The sequence below is a fragment of the Aspergillus viridinutans genome (genome assembly GCF_018404265.1).
Source record: "Aspergillus viridinutans IFM 47045 DNA, scaffold_3, whole genome shotgun sequence".
Lineage (NCBI taxonomy): Eukaryota > Fungi > Ascomycota > Eurotiomycetes > Eurotiales > Aspergillaceae > Aspergillus > Aspergillus viridinutans.
Window position 1 is genome coordinate 2,983,703 of NW_025091219.1, and position 21,019 is coordinate 3,004,721.

A 21,019-nucleotide genomic window follows, 5' to 3' on the forward strand; every position below is an offset into this window, starting at 1 on the left:
ATAAGAGTTTATCAATTTATCCACGACCACTATCTACTACATAAGAGCCATCTAACCATGAATCAAACATCCCACCAACCCTCGAGATACGACCGAAGATCAATCGTCTCTAGCTTCCGGAGATGGGGCGTCAGATCGGCCTCACTGTCCAGCTCTCGTTGCCTCCATCCATTGCCAAAGTAAGCAAATCGATTTCCACTGGGATTGGTGTAGGTGTACTCCCAATCCTCCCACCGGGGATCACGGCGGATGTAGTTGAGATGCGCTGCACTCCCAGGAAATAGACCATGGATCCTCCCTCCAGGTCGACCACCATTGTACCACGAGCTACAGTTATCGCTCCACACCGTCCGCGGATAGAACCGATCACAGTACTCGATAAAGTCGTCCGTGGCTGCTTTGGAAGGCTGTATTGTCCGTATGCCTTGGCTGCGGATCTTGCGCAGGAACTTGGCGACATAGGTGACCAGATTCTCGATGCTGTTAGGCACACTGCCGCTGTGTCCGGTGGAATGGGGACCTCCAATCCAGAAGAGGTTGGGAAAGCCCGGTGTGGCAACACCAAGATAGTTGTATGGATGGCCGTACAACCCGTCCGGTTTCCATGCGCTTTTCAGATCGATGCCATTTGCTATGATGCTGAATGGAGGCGCGTGGTCGACGTTGGCTCCTGTAGCGCAGATGACAACGTCGGCCTCGCGTTCAGTTCCATCTTCGGTCAGAATCCCCTTTCCTGTGAACTTCTTTATACGTGTCTGGATATAGCTGACGTTGTCCTTTGTGAGCGCCTCCAGATAGCCTGGTCCGGGCGTGGGACGACGACAGTTGGGCGGAAAGTCAGGAATGATCTTGTCTCCTAGTTCAGGTTTGTTGCCCACACGTTGCAGCATCAGGTTCGTCCATTTCTCTCGCAACTCTCTGTTCTCGGGCGAGTCTTTGAAGATGGCTCCGAACCGGGAGAAGTAGCCCTGCTCGACACTCTTGCGGTACTTCAAATACTCCTCGGGGTCCTTGAAAGACTCAAGCTGATTCGGAGAGAATAGATTAGGCTCCAGTCGTCGAATGCCCGTAGTGCCAAACGAATCTGCAATCCAAGTGCGATTCCTGGCGTAGTGATCTACGTGTGCTGCGATGGGCTGGATGGCCGGGAGCACCTGTAGCCCAGATGCTCCGTTGCCAATCAGAGCGACCCTTTTGTCCTTCAAATCGACGTTGTGGTTCCAGTTGGAGGAATGGAACAGATTGCCTTGATAGTCATTGATGCCCTCGTAGTCGGGAAGTTTCCATGCATTGAAGTGCCCGATGGCGTTGATCACGACGTCGAGCTTTTCGGCGTAGACCTAGGAATGTTAGGCGTGTTCATCAAAGTGAAAACAAAAAATACCTTTCCACTCTTCAGATCCATTAGAGTAACCTCCCATTTGGCTTCTTCAGGGAGCCATTCGACCTTCTGCACCTTCTGCCGTGGGCGGAGATATTTGTAGACATCGTACTTACGAGCGACGCGCTGCCAATACTCGCGAATCTCATGGCCCTGAGCAAACTCTTCCGTCCATTGCGTGTTGGGCTCAAATCCGGATTGATAGACATGAGCAGGGATATCGCATCTCACGCCGGGATACGTGTTCTCAAACCTGACGGCGTCAGTTACGCTCCAAATTCTCCTGCGATGTCTTACCATGTGCCTCCCACATCGGCATTCTTGTCATAGATTCTCAGATCCAGCCCGGGCAGCTTAGCAGGCAGCAATACACCCGCTGTAATACCCGATAGTCCAGCCCCAATTACCCCGACCTTGATCTGTCGAACCTCGTCGATAGGATGTTCCTCGAGCTCGAATGTCGGCCTTGTGGATGGATGCGCTTCGTTGGCTTCAACTGATTTTATCTGAGTGATCGCTCCATTCTTATTGGTGGGGTTTCCATTTTGGAAGTGCGTCTCCGTGACAATGGGGCCTTTCAATGTTGACATCGTAGCTCTCTTGATCGATAGATTCTTCCAGTAACGCAGCCATCGGCCAAGATGGCCTATATATCTAACCCGTGGTTGATCTTCACTTGAAATATGGACCAACCAGGGTCTTAAAATCAAATACTACACGCCATCGACAATGAAATTGCGTTGACAGCTCCGAATGGCCTGATTCGGTCCTCGTTCTCTGTTGTCGATGGCGGGGCCATCCGCCAAGTCACATCACTGCGGGACAGAATGGCGTCAGCATTCAATGCATGGAGATGGACTAAATTTCAGTTCAAGTATAGAGGTGAAATTGCAAATTGCTGTCTTGACTATTAAGATGACCGTGATCGTGAAAGTAGAGAAACCGAGGTACCATACTCTCAACTAATTCCCTATCATCAGCCCAACTGAATTCCCTTGTCAAATCGCTTCCACATCCCATCAATCAACTCATGTCTCCTCACAGCCCAGTCGAATGTAGGATACCACTCCCCTTTACGATACGCCTCATACAGTCGCGCGATATTCTGAGCAGGTATCGGCAGTGAATCCCACTCGTCTTCGTCCACTTTGACCTCTTCGACTTGCCCAGACTCGGTACGATAAAGCTGCAACTTGGTCTCTGGCGTGCCGACATTGAGGAATCCCATGGGCGAAGTCACTCGCAGCCAGCCTTTCTCCCCCTGAATCCGCCAGTCGAGGCGCGGCAGACCTGGCATTTCCTTCCCTGCGTACAGATTGATACTGACGAATGCATCCGACTCTGCCGTGCCGTGAATCAGAATCTGATCGGGAACTGTGTTGCGCACTGATTTCTCCACCAGCTTGCCGCCGTCCGCGTAGTCGACAATGTCCAGTTCCGGACGACTAATGGCACAGCTGCTGGTGAAGGTTTTGAGTTCCCCTAGGACTGTCCATGGTCAGCATGTTGCATGTTGCATGTTGCATATTGCCAATGTAAGATGACATGACGTACCGGAGATCACCGATTCTAGGTTGTGCCCGACATGAATACTCATCACGTTTCCTCCCACCGTTCTGTCGAGAAAGTATCGGACATTCTTACTCTCCGAGGCCACCTCATTCCCACACGAGACTAGAAGGGTGCTAGACAGAATCCGGCCAATAGCTCCCTCGTGCACCAACAGACGCAGCTTGCGGATAATCGGTGAGTAGGAAGCCTGCAGTCCGACAATAGTCTTTGCATCGTGAGCAGCTGCCAAAGCTGCCATTTCCCTTGCGACCTCTAGGGTGCGGTCGAGGGGCCACTCGACAAAGACAGTTTTGCCCGCCTCCAGACTGGGACGCACTGTCTGGAAATGTCGGTCGACCCGGACAACAGAGACTACCAGGTCGATGTCGGGGTCATTGGCGAGGTCTTTCAAGTCAGTGTCATCCAACAACCCGGAGGTGATGCAGAAACACACCTTGTGGATTGCCATACGCCTTGGTATGCTTTGGGAGATTGTATTTCTCAATAGCAGCTTGCGCTGACTGAACGGATGAGTTGAGCAACGCCGCGATAGTGAAATGCTCTGATCGTTGCAGAAATGGGAGATGAGAATTTGCTGCCCATGCAGTGCCCTCGTAGTCCGTCGCACCAGAGAGGCCGATCAGGCCAACGCGGATAGGAGACATTTCGGATTATTGTAGAGATATAGTTGACTGTGGATGCAGATGAATACGCGTAGAAGACAGGAGAGAGTGTGTTTAATACGTCGAAATCGGCTGGATATCATCCCGTTCATGATTAGAAATGCTTGAATCTTTATTGTAGATGTCCCCGCTGTCATCATGTGCTTTATTGCTTTGTGGATTGTCATTTACCCAATGAGCTTATGTAAAAAATACACTGTCTTAGGATCAAGTTCAACTACTAATCTACAGCTAATCTATTTATATAGCGTCAATTTCACCTTTCCTGCTTATAAATTCAAGTATAAGACGGTAGATTAGGAGAATTAGACCTTTGTCTTTCACTAGTCTGAGTATATGCGTTTACCATGTAGAACTACCAGAAATATTCTTAATAAACTGAACAGCTCTGGAAGCAACGGCAAACCCCAGCACATTCCTAAGAGAAGTAATATCTGGAGCAGGACAGCCTTATATGGAATTTATATATAGACGCACCAAGTAGAGAGGCTCTGGATTGCCCCAGCAATGAAAGATGGCTGTCCAAGACTTTAATTGCACGCAAGGATGCATCTAGAACTATCATTAGCACTGGCGTATAGTCGGGCATTGAGACCAGTTCTGCGTTTGCCGTTGAAGGGACCAGGTATGCTTTAGGCCTCACCATTGACCTGAATAGAATGCCTGCTACTCCGATTCCCTCGGACCCAGCTCAAAACTAAACTCCTTCAACAGCGGCGAAACCTTCCACCTGGCAAAGAGCTGCCCATTCTCCACCAAGATCCGCCGTAGTCCCTCCGCCCTCTCCTCCTCTGTATCTGGCCACACCCCCTCCCATATCCTCACATATGGCTCCACGACCCCCAAGGCCTCCCCCAGCCACCTCCCTGCCCTCCCCTCCCCAATCCTCCCCTTGCCCACCATCCCCCTCTCCAGCTCCTCCAGGAAAACATCCCTCTCCCGCCCCGCCGCAGCCGCAGCCCGCATCACCCCCTGCAACACATGCGACCGCACTGCAAAGTCCAACTCACCCAGCTCTACGCCTACTGTCTCCTCCACCGCAACAGCAGCCAAGAACTCCACCTCCTCCTCACCCCCAAGCTCCCCCTCCCACCCCCTCCACCATGCCTCGGCCCCTATCCCGCCATCCGGCCACCCACACCACATCACCTCACTCTTCCACACGCCATCCTCCACATCTGGCTCAACCACCCCCCTCCTTTCCCGGCTCGCCTCCCACACCTGCGCAGAATACTTCTCTTCCCATGCATATACATCATACGCTCCCTGCGCGGCAGGTATCCCAAAGCTGTTTGGCTCCCACCATTGCCGGGAAACCGCCTTGGCCGCAGGGAAACCGAGATCCATATACTCAAGCCAGAAGAGCGCCTGCGTCTCCGAGTAGGGCGGAACACTAGGGTAGACCGCACGTAGGCGCGTAATAGTCGTCTTCAGCGTGCTAAGCGCTAACTCCGTGAAAGTCTCAAGTGGAAGCAAGGGCTGCCTGCGGCGCGTGCGCGACACGCTATACGCCCAGCGGGGGAGTTTCGTGGCATGTACCCCACCACCGAGGTGGGGTCGCTTGCGCGGCTGCCCCAGCGGGGAGTCAGAGTCAGGTAGGTCTTGGAGGTCAGGCAGGCGGTAGAAGCGCGCTGTGGTGCGCTGCTTTAGGAACGTCTCAGAGTAATAAGAGCGCCAGGCGGAGGGGTTCAGGAGTGCGTGGTGTGTGGTGTAGAAGGACTGGAAATCATCAGGGGAGGGAAAGTCGCCATCCATTTGGTCGGAGGAGCGGTAGGTGGCCGCGGCGAGCTGGGCGAGGTAGAAGATATCCAGGGTGCTGTGGTGATTATCAGTCTTCGTCGTTACAGTGCTATTGGAAATCATAACTTACCGGTTAAACCGCAACTCGCCCTCGCCAAACGACCAGCCGCGCGCGTGCAGCTTCTCGACCACATCGAACACGCCGTTGCCATCCCACAGCCCCTCATGCAGATAGATGAATGCGATCCGCAGCACTTTCTCGTGGCAGTCCACTGGCACCACGCCGCCTTCGACGTCGGCGAGGAATTCTTCAGCGCTCATGGCGAACCCTCTGATAGGTAAATATGAATATCAGATCCCCATTCGGGATGCCGGGGATCAGGATGTAATTAATGGATCATATGCGGCTGCCCCGGAATTCCGCCCAATTCAACTCTCATGCCAAGAAGGGGATTTGTAAACAAAACCTTCCGGCCACCGAAGACTAGATAACGGTGTCAGCCATTGATTGTTGTCTAGAGTGATGATTGTGGCTGTACTCCGCCAAAAACTAAGATATAGTTAGCCAATTAAACACTGATGACTAATTGCCAACAATTTGACTGGACTGTGTTTATAATTTGGTGCTTTATCTCAAACCACTATCCCATGTTTTTGTAAATTTCCTGCTTGTACTGATATTGCATTAACCATGGGCTTACTTGAGATACCTAATGAACTGCTTGCCTTGATAGCATATCACCTAGGAAATGTCAATTCCTTATGCCATGTTAACCACTAACTCCATAACATCTTTATCTCTTATCTTTATCAACAAAGTGTGCAACAGCATGGCAGTCATGTGCTGCAGTGGGCTGCCATCCATGGCTGCATGGACACCCTGAAAAGGACCCTGCAATATGGTGCTGAAGTTAATATGGCAGGCCATTATGGGGGACTCACGCCGCTGATGGCGGCAGCTAGCGCAGGCCATACAAGGGTGATGGAAATTCTGCTCGCAGCTGGTGTCGATGCTATGGTAAAGCAACATGGCTGGGCATTAAGAGTACTTGACCTAGCTGCTGAGGAGGGCCATGCAGCTGCTGTGAGGTTATTACTGTGGTTAAACGGGAGCTGTAAACCATAGGCGAAGGCCGTTGCGGACGCCACGCAACGTGGCTATATTCAGGTGGTGAGGGCTTTTCTGGATGCAGGGGCGGACGTGAGGGGCAAATACCCCTTCTATGGACCTAGTCAGCCACTCATCTTCTGGGCCACGCTCGGTGACTATGTAGACATTGTTAGCTTGCTGCTGGAATTAGGAGAGGATGTTGAGTGCCGAAACTCTGAGGCAGAAACACCTCTAATTTACACAACAAGACTTGGGAGCCCAAAGGTCTGTGAGATGCTTCTCCAGCGTGGAGCGGATGTTAACGCAAGAGATGATGATGGTCATTCAGCGCTCTATTGGGCGAGGGTGAGACAGAAAACAGAGGTGGTGGAGATGCTGTTGAAATATGGTGCAGAACCAGAACCAGATCCGAGTCAGCTAAGTTATGGGGAAAGTTTGATTGGCGAGTGTATGAGCGGAAGCGCAAGCATGTTGGATCTACCTATCACTGCGCATCTCACCTCAAGGGTCAATAACGTTGATTGAGACGTCAAGGCGTTATTTACATGCCATCTTTCAACATCATCTCTGGGAATCGTTGGACAATCAAATACATCTCTTCAACATTGGCAGCATCTTTCCTAAGCTCGATTTATTGTAAGACGTATCAGACTCCTCGTCTCTCACTATGCAGTTCGACGACCTCAGGCCAGGCCGCGACAAGGTTCACAACTGGCGTCGGGATCATAATATTGAAGGTATCTCTCATATTCCGTGGGGTCGTTGGTCCAATCTCGAATGTGATCTTCATTAAGGCGATGATATCTGGTTCGACTGTACGGAGCAAGTGTAGAAGCCAGATGGGTTTCGAGTAGTGAGAGACATCCTCAGAGGAATATGAGCAAGAGCAAAATGGGCAAAAAGAACGAGAACATAAAGAGGACCATTCCCCCAGCAACCACAATCGTGCAACCTAGGCACAGGTCGTTCCGACCAGCTTCCAGTCCTGTCGATTGGCATTAACAATGTACAATATATGAGGGCAGTATGTAGTAACGCACTCCGTCTGCACGATGGGCAGTTTGTCATGTAGATTATATCGTCTTCTTCTTCATGATCAACAGCTTCTTCCTCATCGTCGTGGCCGAACAGCCACTGAACGACATTATCGCCATCCTGTTCACTACCTTTTCTTAGTCCACAACATGGCAGACAGAAAGGGACTCATAACCTACCTATCATACTGATAGAATGAATGCACCGGATCGTGTCTGGCAGCAACATTGGAAATTGGCATAGCAGCAACGTGCAATCGGCCATTAATTCGGCCCACCTCACGGAAGAAGGAGGCCATTGTAGTGTATTCGAGGGTGGAGCTTTTCAAACGGCAACAGATATGCAGATATTGTCGTCTTTTCGGGGACACCAGTTGAGATGAGGGTAGTCAAAGAGAGGGAATTTGAGAGAAGAGAGTTTCTGAGTTAGAAGGAGCATCCATCTTATATAGTCGGTAGTCCATGGCTTGTATTCACTTTCCAAGTTGGATTTTATTCACAATCCGGGTCTAGTTAGCAGATAGACGGATATCTCCATACACAACCCTCGTGACTCTCTGGCGTCGGCAAGTTCCGTCTAAATTATATGCCATGGGCCTTCGCTGAAAGTCTGAGTCCAGGGACATCGGCACGAGTCGAGCTTGGGTCTATTGGACCCTACTCTCTAACATAAAGCAGAATTTACTACCAATTCCACCAGCACCAAGAGGCGGAAAAAGGATAAATATCAATTGATATGGCTATGATTGAAAACGATTGTCACACATGGCTAAAGCCCAGATCAGACCCACAGGGGCTCGGGAAAAGCATACGCAGAACTCCAGAAAGGACTCGGGATCTTGCATTTCAAGAGTCAATAGAGAAGATAATGGACAGTACAGACATGCCACGTCATAGTCAACCGCTACACAGTATAGAGAGAGCGTGGTCGAAATCGCTCTTGATCTGAGAGACCATCTCACCGATCACCGCTCAGAACATTGGATATTTTCATCTCTTCTGAGGGATCCAAGCGCAAATTCTGTCAATTAAGCCGACAAAGTGACACAGATGAAGCAGACACTCCTTCGGAAGCGAGCCCTGACGTGTAAGTCGAGACCAAAACCGCGATCTGGCCCCGTTGCGCTCGATAGTTTTTCCAACTTCCAAGGCAGCATAATGCCGTTGGAATATTCGGCCAGCACCAGGGGGCCTTGGCCATTTCTCTTGATGCTCATGTGATACGTCGTGACAACCTCAAGGATTGTTTAGCAGTGCGTTCCCACCGTCATCAATGCCTCGAGCTCGAAGAACGTATACAGGTTGATTGACGAGAAGTCAAACCAAGTCAAAACACCCACCAACTTATTGAGCAGGAGTGAATGAGCCACAGTGGTGCTTCTCACCTTGGCTCTCAAGTATCGCTACAGTGTCGTACCTCGGGGCATCTTCCAGTGCGTCAGCCAGAGAACAAACTGTAAGATTGTCACAAGTGTAGTCAGGATATCCTGCATGACACTTAGGTCCTCGTGGAGGCTTTCTTGAGTTTGGTCAGTTCGATGGAGGACCGGCTGTCATACAGAGAGGCAGGCACAGATCACGCCGCTCTATGCCGCAGAAAACGCGAACAGGCCAATCATATCTGCTTCTATCTATAGCGTTGTCAGGTCTCAGACACAATTCGCCTAGTTACTTGACAACTTCTGGCAACTATACCCGGCCCGCGAAAAGCTGCTCATTGGCTCCAAACATGCCAATATCACAGAACACCAGTCTTGGGCCGCTGTGGCTGATTAGGTCACACAGAACCTCGTCAGCCCCTCACCAGCTGAGGTGAGGACCTCTTCATCTCATTCTGAAGGCTCCTCAGCCTCTCGCTTGGCTGAAGTATCCCCTTTCTTTTGTTGTGAGTAAGCCTAAGACGAAATGAATGCTTCCCTTCCTCTACAAGGCTCTCTTCCAGCCGTCGTCAACCATGTGATCGACTGGCTTCTGTGGCCGATCCTCTCGCTATTTAGCGCCATATCCGAAATCTTCAATTCTCTCGTGCAAACTCTTGCAACAACAGATATGTCTCCGATAGGAGGCAACCTAGTGGAAATTTCGGCCGTGTCGACTATTATAGGCGCCCCCATAGCGGAAGCGCTGATTCACGGCCTCAAGGCGGCATGCGGCATTGTCTGGGCTCCTATGAGCTGTTTCGGTCAGATTCATGTGATTAAAGCGTGCTTGTCCGCCACGGTGCCAGACTCCTTACGCGAATCGATGGGCCTCCGCAATCAGTTCGTCGATAATGCGCTCGGAGTCCTCCTCCCAGTGAACCGGTTCCGACGAGCGCGCAGCCGTATCGATTTCGGCGACGCGGGTGCTATCGAGATCGTCCCGTGTCGGCGCTGGATCGGTCGATGGGCCTTGACATGGACGGGAAGTGCAGATGGCTGGCCGGATCTTGCGCCTCTCGTCTCCCTACAACAGTGGAAGCGCTGGGTTGGCATGATGACAGCGCACGAGGCGGCGCAAATGGACGCAATCACCCAGATCAAGGCGTCGGAGTCGCACGACAACGTCTACAGAGCACATGTGATTTACACACTGGATAAAAATGCTCAGCTGGCGCTGGACACGGTCCCGGCGGCGGAGAAGGGATCGCCTATTGATATCTACCGTTTTATTCCCGACCAAGGCAGTCTTCCATCGCCCTGGAGGGATTGGTTCTGGCTTTTGCTCTCGCTAGTCAAGCTGATAGAGGTCTTTACACTTCGGAAAGTGGGTAGTCAAGGAGTGTGGGCGTGGACCATGGCGGGCTGGGCTCATGCCTCTGTCGCTGCTGTCCTGCTGCAGGTGACCGGTCTGGGCCGCGACAGTCCTTTTAAGCGCACAAGGCACCTGGTGGCGGGTATCCTACCGTCTCCGCTTCGTATGGGCGAGCAAGGAAAGATTGTCTTGGGGATTCCTGCCAATATACGGCGACATATGTTATGGCGAATCGTACTCGGGGTCGGCATCTGTGTCAACCTGGCAGGTTTGCTGGGCACTTTTATTCGGCTGGACGGTGAGCCGACCGAAGCGCTGTACTTTTGGATCGGATTCCAGGTTCTATGGCTTGTTATGCGGACCATCGTCTACTACTTTGCCGCAGGAGGAACAGCCATCCAGCAAGGAATCATGTCCTGCCGCCGGTGGAATGAGGCGCCACCGGAAGACCGGCAGCAGGTCTTGTTGCTTCTCAATGAGCTGGCAAGTCATCAAGCATCAACTCATCCAAGGGGGTTCCATGCGTACCTGTTCGACTGCATGTCCTTTGAGCATCTTTGCCAATTTTTTGTCCTAGTGGACTGGACATTGAGCCCAAAGCTTCCACCGTTTCCAGCTGAGACACGGCTGGACAGCATCATTGTTCATGCTGTCACTGGCGATCCTTTGATCCGCAGCGCCGTCTGGCAACAGGGGGTGGCTCTGGATAATTCTGAGCTGTATGACTCCTGCATTACGTTTGTCGATCTTGCCCCCGGTGACAAGCAGGGGTACTTGATGGCTGTCCCCTGTGTGCGAGCGTATTCCTGTCACTGCGGGAGTAAAGATGGCCACGACCGCGGGAACAGTCACCCCGACTGCGGCAAGATTGAGTGGTGGCATTTCTTCCCAGTCGATATACAGAACTGCGTTGGTAGTCGTTGGCTAGTCGCACATGGCAAGAAGGGAGTCGGACAGCTGGAGGCAGAGATTCTGGATGAAGATGAGCTCGATCGGAGACTCTTTACGGGCTGGTGGAAAATTAGCATCACGGGGATCAGAACTTTACGAAAGACATGGGAGGTTTCAGTGCAGGCTGCAAATATCACATTGTCTTTTACACAGGGGATTACAGCGTGAATTGATGATAATGAAGTTGATGACTATAGTTAATGACCAGTGATGACAAATAATGAGGATGATGATGATTGCCGACAACGGGATTCGGGTTCCGATAAAGTTATTGATTGGAGTTATATAAACCACTTGAGTGCCCACAACCAGAATCATAAACCAAGAACTGATAGATATACCTCGGGATGATCACTGGAATCTCTCATATCAATCTCCTGGTTCCTCCAGGGACATTAAATGACGCATACACATTCTATGTGGATACATTGGGGCTGACTGCTACTCCAGTCCCCCAGTTACAGAAAGACACAACTGCCTGGTAATTATATGGACTCCTCTCTGGGCGGAATGTTGCTAATTGTCAGGTTCAATATTACACCAGACGGAAAGCAGCAGATCCACATTGCACTCGGACAGAATGAACCGGATTCTCCTCGCCATCCCTGCCTTCGTGTAGGCTCATTGGACGACCTGCAAAAGCTGCAGCAACGAATATATGATCACCACTTTCGAGGCGGCCCGGCTGCTCCTCTACAGGCGGATTTACCGGGTGAATGTTCAGGTGAGGATAGACCCTGTGTGGATGGGACACGAAACTGTACTGATAATAAGATTGTAGGGGAAAAGGGGGTCAAATACCCGACACGCTTCTTCGCCAGAGATTACGCAGGAAACCGCCTTGAGTTTAGTTTATAATTAGTAGAGACTCTTGTTAGTAGCTTGTCCATAACCTTTCCGTGTTTCTCGAGTCAGATCCATTCAATACATGCATCTTCGCCTATGACTGAAATCACATCATCCCTGAGTTGATCTAGTGACATTTTCCTTGGTCATCGATGTATAAGCTACCAGCGATAGCTGCAAAATATTTCTGGTTTGACATGGTTCCGGACAACAGCAAGAGTATCGAATGTTATCCTACTCCGCAAATCATTTCATAGTAAAGGGCGGGACCGCTAACTCGAAATCAAGCATATAATTTCCCTTCTACCAAAGGACTCACATCTTGAGCAGCGAAAGTTGCATGCCCAATGCCCAATGGCATATTCTCCTCAGGGCTTTCCACAACGCCCCATTGGATTTTCTTGTACACCAGGTCTTCGGGAAACTCTTGATTCCCTATTCCATTTCCATGAACCCGACAAGGTTGGCAAGCAGCAGCTATACTGGCGCTACAACATCCTGACAGCGACATGGACTCCGGGTATTTCTTGAAAATTCCGATCACAATAAGGATCGCGACCATTGCAGAACCGAGGGATACAGCGATAATCATAGCCAGTGGCGAGTAAAAGATATCGGTAACGGAAGTGGGCGTGCCGGATCCATCAGAATTGACGTCGTACACATCGATACGAGCAAGGAATACCATTTCAGATATCAGCCAGTGTAGAACCGTTATGCAGATGGCCGTTGGTATGCCCCATTTCAGAGGAACAGAGAGCGTATAGGTTGACTTTTGCTCGGTATCCGGCACTGGAGAAGAGACACGGAGAGCCTTGGGTTGGCTCGTAGGCCCAACAGTGTAGCTACACCATTCTGCCATAGCAAGCATGGTAGTCATCATGTTGTTGAGTGCTAGGTAGATGTATGAAACGATCAGTTGCGGGGAATTGGCACACACGAAGCCAGTGAGCAGATTTGAGACTCCTGCTTTGGTAGCGGCCAAGGTTGAATGAGGTTAGCCGAGGCCGAGTGTCGCAATGGCGGACTGCGATACGGTAATAAAATTCGGCATATTAAAGGGTGGTAGGTAGAATCCGGCAAAGATAATGACACTGCATACGCAGAGCATGTAAACCGTCCATTGCCACCAATTGACAGCTTTGCCCCATCGCCATCGTCCTCCTGCCCAGAGATCCCCGACATTGAGCGCACGAGTCGTCCATTCTTCTGACCCGAGCTTCTCATAATCATATTTGGCGATAAGACAACGGCCTTGTGTGTATGGGTCTGGATGTTTGAGAAAGGATTGAATCGCATCGCCAGTTGTGCACAGAGGTTGGTCCTTCTTTGTGATTTGTAAGGTGTATAGAAAAGAGGCGATTTTGATAGCGTTGCAGATGATCACGACGATCAAGAAGAGAGGGACAATGTTGGCTTTGCATTGTTCAGGTGTTCGCTGAGAGTAGCAGTAGCGAACCGGCACATCTCTCTGAGAACCAAGGACTGCGCCATTTGTGCCAGCTCCGCCAGGGATCCAGTTGTTGACACCATCCTTGAGAAGATCGGATGCGCAAGACCATTCGCGCCCATTCATCACATCAATATCACTTGTTGAGGAATTGCATATCCAGAGAAAGAGAGGCGCGCCGGTTGTGAAGAAAACATTGTAGTAGATTGCTAGAACTGAGGAATTTGGGGGAGCCACGGCATCATTGTCGACGACTAGAAGGACATGTTGGCGGTCTGATACCTTGTCCTGGTCATAAGCGCGGAGACACTCTTCCACGTCGAGAAACTCGAGTCCACTTGAAGAGTTGCCCGACTTGCTGGCAATGGCTTCTTGCTGGAGGCTTTGAATTATATTGTGGTAATGGGCAGCTTTAGCATCAGCATCTGCGTATGCCTCATTGACGTTGTGAGACTTCGATGGGATGGTCCATTGTGAACCTTGCAAAAAGTCCTCTGTGACGGTGACGGCGAGGTAGTCGTTTGTAGACTTTGTTTCAAAGACAGTCGAGTTCCAAAACACATGCAAAGGAAATGAGCTAGCGCCCAGAACCAGCCATAATAAGGTCTTGGACTTGGAAATGAAGAAAAGGTTGCGAACGGTTGGAGTGCCAATACTTAACCAACGATGCTTAGAGTGGGCTGAATCGACTTCTCTCCTGGTAGGCGAACCCAGACATTGCATGCTGAAGTTGCTGGAGGCGAGCAGGATGGTACTCAGCACGTTGATTAGAATATGTGAGACAATGGTGACGATATGTGTTGTTTGACAACTTCCAGTAAAGAATGTAATGGTGTAGTCGACCACACTGAATCTGCCGTACATTACTGCAAGGGTGATCAGATTAACCAGCAGAACCAATGTACCTGCTAAAGCACCGCTAGCAACAGTGAATCTCCATGCTTGGAGCGCCCGTCTGCTGAATTTTCGCTGTGACCGACTTGCATCCTGGATTTCCCCATCAGATTTGTCTCTTGACATCAAAGGAATCTCTACAGTCTCCATATTGACTTGGAATCCTAGAATGGTGTCTCTGCCTTGCACACACGAATCTAGCCAAGATTCCTGGCAACAACTGAATAAGAAAATAATCACTTGTTTGAGAAAATCAAAGTTGAGGCCAAGCAGCCGGGGCGTTTGACGTGACGGATCTTTGCCCAAAGCAGCCTGGTAATCACAGCAATGTGGATATCAAATTCTGCGTAAGCCGTACGCGGGACATTTAGCATCTGTTAAGAGTATTTGAAATGCTTGGCAGTATATGACTGACCTGATTTGACAATGGTCAACCGAGACACAAGACTTGACATAACTGTTATATAAAAATAGTTGAGTTGGATATGTTGACGGGAATCTACCAAGACAATGCCAGCCTGCCAAAAACGGGTGGCTCCAGAAGATGCTACATTTGCTTGTGTCGATATTGCAAAGGTTAATTCATGCTGGAGCATTGAAGTGCTTGACAGTATATCATCAACAGACCTCCCGGGCCCTCCTTTATATAGTATTGCCCTGTGGGATAATTGCCCTTAATGCGCCGCAGCCGCACCACCCCCAAGGCTATCTGCCCTTGGCATCAGCCTATGAGCTGGTTCACATCGTGAGTCATACTCTTAATTCCTGAAAATACATAAGAACCTAACTTCCGACCGAGAGAAACTACCTGCAAAGTACACAAGATGGCGTCGGCAACAGTTCTAACAGCGCAGCCCATCTCCCTCGACCGGCTTCGAGTCAGCGATTCTCCGGCCGCCGAAGACGAGAATGCATCACCGCCGGACGTTCGACCGCGCTGGTCGGATCGAATTCTAGCTCAAGGCCCCTGGGATCAGACAGTCACCCCAGACATGCTCAAAGGAGCATCCAGCCTGCCGATGCCCGTCGAGATCAGCGACGCGGACTCTCTTACGCCTTTCCTCAATCATTTAAAGCATGGCGGCAGCTACGAGACCGCTTCTGATGCTACAGGGCAGAGTCAGCCGGCAGTCGAGCCTTACTACAACGTTCCGACGTTGGAGTTTGATAAGGGAGTGCTGTACGAAGACGGTCGGATGGATCTGTGCAAGATGGCTCTTGGTCCGCCAAATATCTCGACGCTGATGCACAGTTTGCGCTCCAACACGTTTGTGCGGCATTTTCTACTAGGAAATAACATCATCGGCCCAACCGGGGCACAGGCAATCGCAGATTTCGTGCAGGAATTCCCCGACCGCATTGATACCTGGTACCTAGCCGGGAATTGCATAGACGGACCATCGTTTGCACGCTTGACAGATGCACTGGTCAAGTCGCCTGCCGTTACGAATCTATGGCTGAAGAGGAATCCGCTCGGTCCAGGGTCGGCCGATTCCCTCTTCCGTCTCATCACACAGACTCCCAACCTCCGGATACTGGATCTGGATCAGACAGAGCTTGGCGATGCAGGCGTCGCTGCTCTGTTCACTGGACTGGCAGCCTACGTTCCTCCAACCCCGTTGCCAATGAGAGTCCTGTACCTGTCCGCGACCGGGATATCAACTGCCGCCTGCGAGGCAATTGCCACGTACCTGGCATCGCCGCATTGCCCTATTACCTCTTTGTATATGTCCAGCAATCCGATCGGCGATGCAGGAGCAAAAGAGCTTGCCAATGGCCTGCAACAGAATAAGTCACTGCAACGTCTTTCCATGCAATCAGTTGGCCTAACTGATGAGGGAGCGGCTGCGCTGATTTTATCCCTGCAAGGTCATCCTGCATTGGAGACTCTCGATATCGGTCAGGCCTATTCCACACAGGATTTGAACGCGAGGTATGTCTTTGCCCAATCGATTAAAATATGGAACTGACAAAAAAGATTCAATTACCTATCTGCGGAATGCACAATCAGCGCCCTTTGCTCCCTGGTGACTTCATCAACGACTCTCTCCTACCTCGCCCTCGGTCCCCAACCCTTTTGCACCACGGCCGCCTTGCCTCTGATGGCTGCTGCGCAGGAGTCCAAAACAATCATGTATCTGTCCCTCAAACCGCTCATTCCGTCGAGGTCCACGCCAAAAGACAATACGCGGTTTGCTAGTGCGGCCAAGGCGCTGCGAACGCATACCCTGAGCAACATCCGTACACGCTACAACAAGCCGAGCATGACTTATGAAGAGTGGGAGGCTGACCTCAAGCGGTGGTGTGTTAGCAACGAGGTCAGCGTGCGGAAAATTGACAGCATGTACCGCAATTGGGCGGCGCAAAAGGCGCGCAGGGGTGAGGAAGTTTTGTGGAAATGGTGGGCGGATGAGGAAAGGGGGGTCCTTGAGGGAGTAATGCAGGCATAATCATAAGAATTCAGTGTTGTCTTATATGTTATATCTCTTATATAGAAAAAGCTGTGAAATGTCCCTCACACTAAGAGGTGTGTTGTCATAAATCAGAGAACGATCTATCCATCCAACCCAATAATTAAGTTAATAAACTTTCTTCCCATTCCTGGCTACTGGTTTACGAGCTATAGACATGGCCAAGATGACAGCTGATGGACTGGATGGACATGCCACCTTGCATTCAGCCCTTTACTGAATCCGTCGATGTCTGCACGCTTTGTTGGCAAGCATGTTTTTTGGACCTTAAACAGGATAATTGGCACGGATATTCGATTTCGATGCACTCAATAGTAAATACCAATAGCTATGGATAATGAATGTAGTTTCGGGCTCTGCGTGGCTCCATAATGATAAGCGAGGTCCACTTGGTTTAAATCGATATAATACAAAATTTTAGGAATCGTGTCAGAGTATACGAAGTATATAGAGCAATAATCTTGAGATTTAGGTACCAAGGAAAGCTTGCTTCGTGGAAAAGTTGGCCGTCCAGATAGAAATATATATTTCGCTTGATTCCATGGCCATAACCCTAAATACATGCAACCGAGCATTATTCACAATAAAACACTGCAGTTCAAAGTCTATGACCGAAGCAAGTCAGACTCTACAGGTATCACCCCTGATCTTGAACGAGTTGACACGTTGTCCAGATGACAGCGCACAGCCCTCGTTCTAGTGCAGGACCAACAGCAGCTGCATGAGTTATACATTTCAAGTCTTCGGCGCCGCTGACCTGGGCCAGAAGTTGCGGAACGGGCCGTGAATTCCACTGGGAACGATTCGAGGCGGAAGCTTGAAGTAGGCATGTCCTGACTCCTGACGGAGAAGCAAAGAAGAGAGCACCTTGGAATGTCGAAAAAATATCGGCGCATCGTCTCGGTTGACATGATTACCATCGTACTCTGTACAGCTAGTAGTCTACCTGTCTACACTAGCATAATCATCTCACGCCCACTTTCGGTAGTTCTGCATCTGCTGGAAGATCACTCAAAATTAGGCGAACTCTGGCTGCCCAGAACGGAAATGCTGAGGCTGATCGCCAATTGCCAAGAAGGGGGGAGACATGCCAAGGTCACAAATGGGTTAACCGATACGGCGTCACCCCGGGAACAGTCCCTATACGCAGGGCAGGTGCGTCCTGACTCGATGAGAGCAGTCACACCGCATGAGCCATGACCTAACAGGAACAGCAATCAGGGCCACAAGCAAGGGACAGAAGGGCCCACCCAATAGTGTCCGATAGTGCTCACTGCAATCCACCACTTACATGAGCCGGAGAATGTAAATCGGGCCAGCTGAGGGGATAATCCCTGCAGAGCTGGTCAAAACATGCGGCAATAATACGCTTTCTGTGCCTCTGCAATGTCAACTCGGAGACACCCGGCCCAAATGTTCATATATAGCTTTAGCTGGACGTGTTAGAGCTGTCAGAATTCTTCGTCTCCATCCTGCCAAGTGCCAAGGGCCCGTGATCACCATGAAACTGCCGAGTCTCGTGGCCTATGCGCTGTGTCTGTCGCTCACCGCGGCCAAAGTCATTCCTGATGACGTCCCGGATCCGAATGGCAGTGCCGTGCGGCGCCATCTCATGGCTCGATCGGCCATGATCACCATAGAAAAGAGGCAGCGACAAGGTATGCCGCGGCCATGCCTCGCTAGTGACGACGGATACTGACCGGGCTGTAGATCACGAGTTTCGGCAGAACCTGTCGACGGTCGCTCGACAGGCAGATGTCATCGTCCAGGCGATCCGGCAGGAGGAGATTGATGACTATTGGCGGCAGTATGGCATGTTCGAGCATCCAGAGGACGAGCGTTTCGCCGGGGAGATGTTCCCTCTGGCGCGGCCATACATCAATTCCACGAAGCTGTGGAAGATTGTCAAGCGCATGCCCAAGGGTGCGCTGTTGCATGCGCACTTGTCGGCCATGCTGCCATATGGAACGATTCTCGAAACCATTCTTGCGACCGAAGGCATGGTCATTTCCACGTCGCAACCGATTCTGGATGAGCAGAGCGCGGAAAATGCCACGGTCGCTTTCGCGCATGTCAACACGACCATAAACACCTCGGCTGAAACGATCTCCTCGGCCAATTACGTCCCCAACACCCAGATCTCGGTCCAAACCGCTGCCGACCGGTTTCCCGGTGGCCGGCAAGGCTTTATGGATTTCATGAAGTCCAAGCTCACCATCCTCCCGGAGGAGTCGATTCGTCATGAGCTGGGTGTCGACGAGATCTGGAGACGATTCCAAGCGTGCTTTGGCCCAGCAGATACCATGGTCAACTATGAGCCTATCGTGAGGACATTCTACCAGAAGCTGTTTGAAGGCCTAGCCGACGATGGCATCAACTGGGTGGAAATCCGCAGCGGCGGCTCCAGCGGTAAATTGGTCCACACCGGCCAGGAGGACATTGATCCCAACCTCGACGTCTGGTGGGATGTGATGATTGAGGAGATTGAAAAGTTCCAGGCTACCGACAAGGGGAAGAATTTCTGGGGGGCCCGCGTCATCTGGTCCGACACTCGCAGCAAGAACCGCGAGAAAATCACCAAGAGTAAGTCTGCTTTCCGGGCATGCTGAGAAGGTGGCTGAACTGTCTCAGGCATGAAGGTTGCCCTTGAGCGCAAGCAAAGGTTTCCGGAGCTGTTCAGTGGCTACGATCTGGTCGCCCAGGAAGATCTGGGTCGTCCGCTGTCAGACCTGGCCCCCGAACTGATCTGGTTCCGGGAGCAGACAGAGTATCTGAATCTCACGATCCCCTTCTTCTTCCACGCCGGCGAGACACTCGGAGACGGCAACTCGACCGACTACAACTTGGTGGACGCCATCCTCTTCAATTCCCGCCGCATCGGCCACGGGTTCTCCCTGTACAAGCACCCAACTCTCATCGAGGAGGTGATTGAAAAGGCAGTCATGGTCGAAGTGTGCCCCATCTCCAACGAAGTGCTGCGTCTGGCGACGGATATCCTCCACCATCCTCTCCCTGCGATGATCGCTCATGGTGTTCCCACGGCCATCAGCAACGACGACCCAGCCATTCTGGGGCAAGACATTGCAGGTTTGAGCTTTGATTTCTATCAAACCATCCAAGGATTCGATAACATCGGACTCGCTGGACTGGTAGGTCCCCCTGTTGGAACCCGTTCGCATCAAAGCTAAAGCTAACGAACCGTAGGGAGCCCTGGCGCAGAACAGTCTTCGCTGGTCGAACTTTGAGGACCAGTCCGATGCCGACTGGCTTCGGGATATTGATCTAGCCGCACGTGGCGACGGTATCAAAGCCCAGCGCATTCAATACTGGAACCAGCAGTGGGAGGAGTTTTGCCAATGGATCGTGTCCGAGTATGGCGACAAGTATCCGCCCGCGGAGGTTGCCCAGGTTGCCAACTGATCCTCAAGCGCTTTTGACGTTACAATAATTATGAATCCAGTGTCAGAACCTAAAAACCAAGTGCTACAAACACTGTCTCAGTTGCGATACTAACTGGGAATGATATTATAATCAAATGGGCTACTCCTGACAGGGTAGCTGAGATGGTAATGATAAATAGGTCAAGTGTATATAGGTATTCAGTCGTGTAGCCGGCCAGTAATGGTGGAAGACGCCTCTTTCTCGTCATCTATTGCATCGATCTCATCAGCTATATGGGTCTCATCTCGATGGTCTGGGATAGGAATCCGCAAAGACGAACGCAGAGGGCCATCGGGCACAAAGCCATAATACATATTGATCAATAACATTCAAGGTATAGACATCTCTACCAAACTAATACCGATACGATTCCTCAATGTCCACCGTCGTCGTAACACCAATTGTCGACAAATGCACCTCAGAGTCATTCTGCACCTTACTACGTTTACTGCGCTTCCCGGTCGAACTCAACACCCCATATGACAGAGCACTTTTCTTAGGTGCAGTAACATTATCCTGCGTCCCGTGATCCCGCTCGATGAGACGAAGCAGAGGACGAAGCGACGGCAGACACTCTTGATGATTAGCTGCGCGTTCTTCCGAACGGATGGTGTCGACTCACCAGACACAATTCCAATGTTAGTCTCCACCGCCGTCCAGGTCGAGGGACCGACAAATACCCAAGTGACATCGATCGAGGGGACTCTATATGAGTCGAGCATGATCACTAATC

The 21,019-nt window shown here is 50.9% G+C and overlaps 9 protein-coding genes across 9 annotated transcripts; 4 read left to right on the forward strand and 5 right to left on the reverse strand.

The window, feature by feature from the left end:
• Positions 1-62: 62 nt before the first annotated feature.
• Aspvir_005951 (flavin-containing monooxygenase) lies at positions 63-1,971 on the reverse strand (the record flags this gene model as incomplete). Its single annotated transcript, XM_043269161.1, has 3 exons — positions 63-1,340; positions 1,385-1,634; positions 1,679-1,971. The coding sequence occupies 3 exons, from the start codon at positions 1,969-1,971 to the stop codon at positions 63-65; spliced, it is 1,821 nt and encodes a 606-aa protein (XP_043125096.1).
• A 386-nt stretch (positions 1,972-2,357) lies between these two features.
• Positions 2,358-3,597, reverse strand: Aspvir_005952 (uncharacterized protein; the record flags this gene model as incomplete). Its single annotated transcript, XM_043269162.1, has 3 exons — positions 2,358-2,869; positions 2,936-3,337; positions 3,387-3,597. The coding sequence occupies 3 exons, from the start codon at positions 3,595-3,597 to the stop codon at positions 2,358-2,360; spliced, it is 1,125 nt and encodes a 374-aa protein (XP_043125097.1).
• Positions 3,598-4,281: 684 nt separating this feature from the next.
• Positions 4,282-5,676, reverse strand: Aspvir_005953 (uncharacterized protein; the record flags this gene model as incomplete). Its single annotated transcript, XM_043269163.1, has 2 exons — positions 4,282-5,431; positions 5,486-5,676. 2 exons carry the CDS (start codon positions 5,674-5,676, stop codon positions 4,282-4,284), a joined length of 1,341 nt encoding a protein of 446 aa, XP_043125098.1.
• Positions 5,677-9,405: 3,729 nt separating this feature from the next.
• Aspvir_005954 (uncharacterized protein) lies at positions 9,406-11,352 on the forward strand (the record flags this gene model as incomplete). Its single annotated transcript, XM_043269164.1, has 1 exon — positions 9,406-11,352. The coding sequence occupies one exon, from the start codon at positions 9,406-9,408 to the stop codon at positions 11,350-11,352; it is 1,947 nt and encodes a 648-aa protein (XP_043125099.1).
• A 179-nt stretch (positions 11,353-11,531) lies between these two features.
• On the forward strand, positions 11,532-12,042 carry Aspvir_005955 (putative glyoxalase family protein; the record flags this gene model as incomplete). The annotated part of the gene is made up of 3 exons (XM_043269165.1): positions 11,532-11,665; positions 11,712-11,908; positions 11,966-12,042. The coding sequence occupies 3 exons, from the start codon at positions 11,532-11,534 to the stop codon at positions 12,040-12,042; spliced, it is 408 nt and encodes a 135-aa protein (XP_043125100.1).
• Positions 12,043-12,313: 271 nt separating this feature from the next.
• Aspvir_005956 (uncharacterized protein) lies at positions 12,314-12,913 on the reverse strand (the record flags this gene model as incomplete). Its single annotated transcript, XM_043269166.1, has 1 exon — positions 12,314-12,913. The coding sequence occupies one exon, from the start codon at positions 12,911-12,913 to the stop codon at positions 12,314-12,316; it is 600 nt and encodes a 199-aa protein (XP_043125101.1).
• A 114-nt stretch (positions 12,914-13,027) lies between these two features.
• Positions 13,028-14,524, reverse strand: Aspvir_005957 (uncharacterized protein; the record flags this gene model as incomplete). The annotated part of the gene is made up of 1 exon (XM_043269167.1): positions 13,028-14,524. One exon carries the CDS (start codon positions 14,522-14,524, stop codon positions 13,028-13,030), a length of 1,497 nt encoding a protein of 498 aa, XP_043125102.1.
• Positions 14,525-15,198: 674 nt separating this feature from the next.
• Positions 15,199-16,824, forward strand: Aspvir_005958 (uncharacterized protein; the record flags this gene model as incomplete). The annotated part of the gene is made up of 2 exons (XM_043269168.1): positions 15,199-16,307; positions 16,353-16,824. The coding sequence occupies 2 exons, from the start codon at positions 15,199-15,201 to the stop codon at positions 16,822-16,824; spliced, it is 1,581 nt and encodes a 526-aa protein (XP_043125103.1).
• Positions 16,825-18,346: 1,522 nt separating this feature from the next.
• On the forward strand, positions 18,347-20,265 carry Aspvir_005959 (adenosine deaminase family protein; the record flags this gene model as incomplete). The annotated part of the gene is made up of 4 exons (XM_043269169.1): positions 18,347-18,503; positions 18,556-19,428; positions 19,477-19,994; positions 20,050-20,265. 4 exons carry the CDS (start codon positions 18,347-18,349, stop codon positions 20,263-20,265), a joined length of 1,764 nt encoding a protein of 587 aa, XP_043125104.1.
• Between the last annotated feature and the right edge of the window lie 754 nt (positions 20,266-21,019).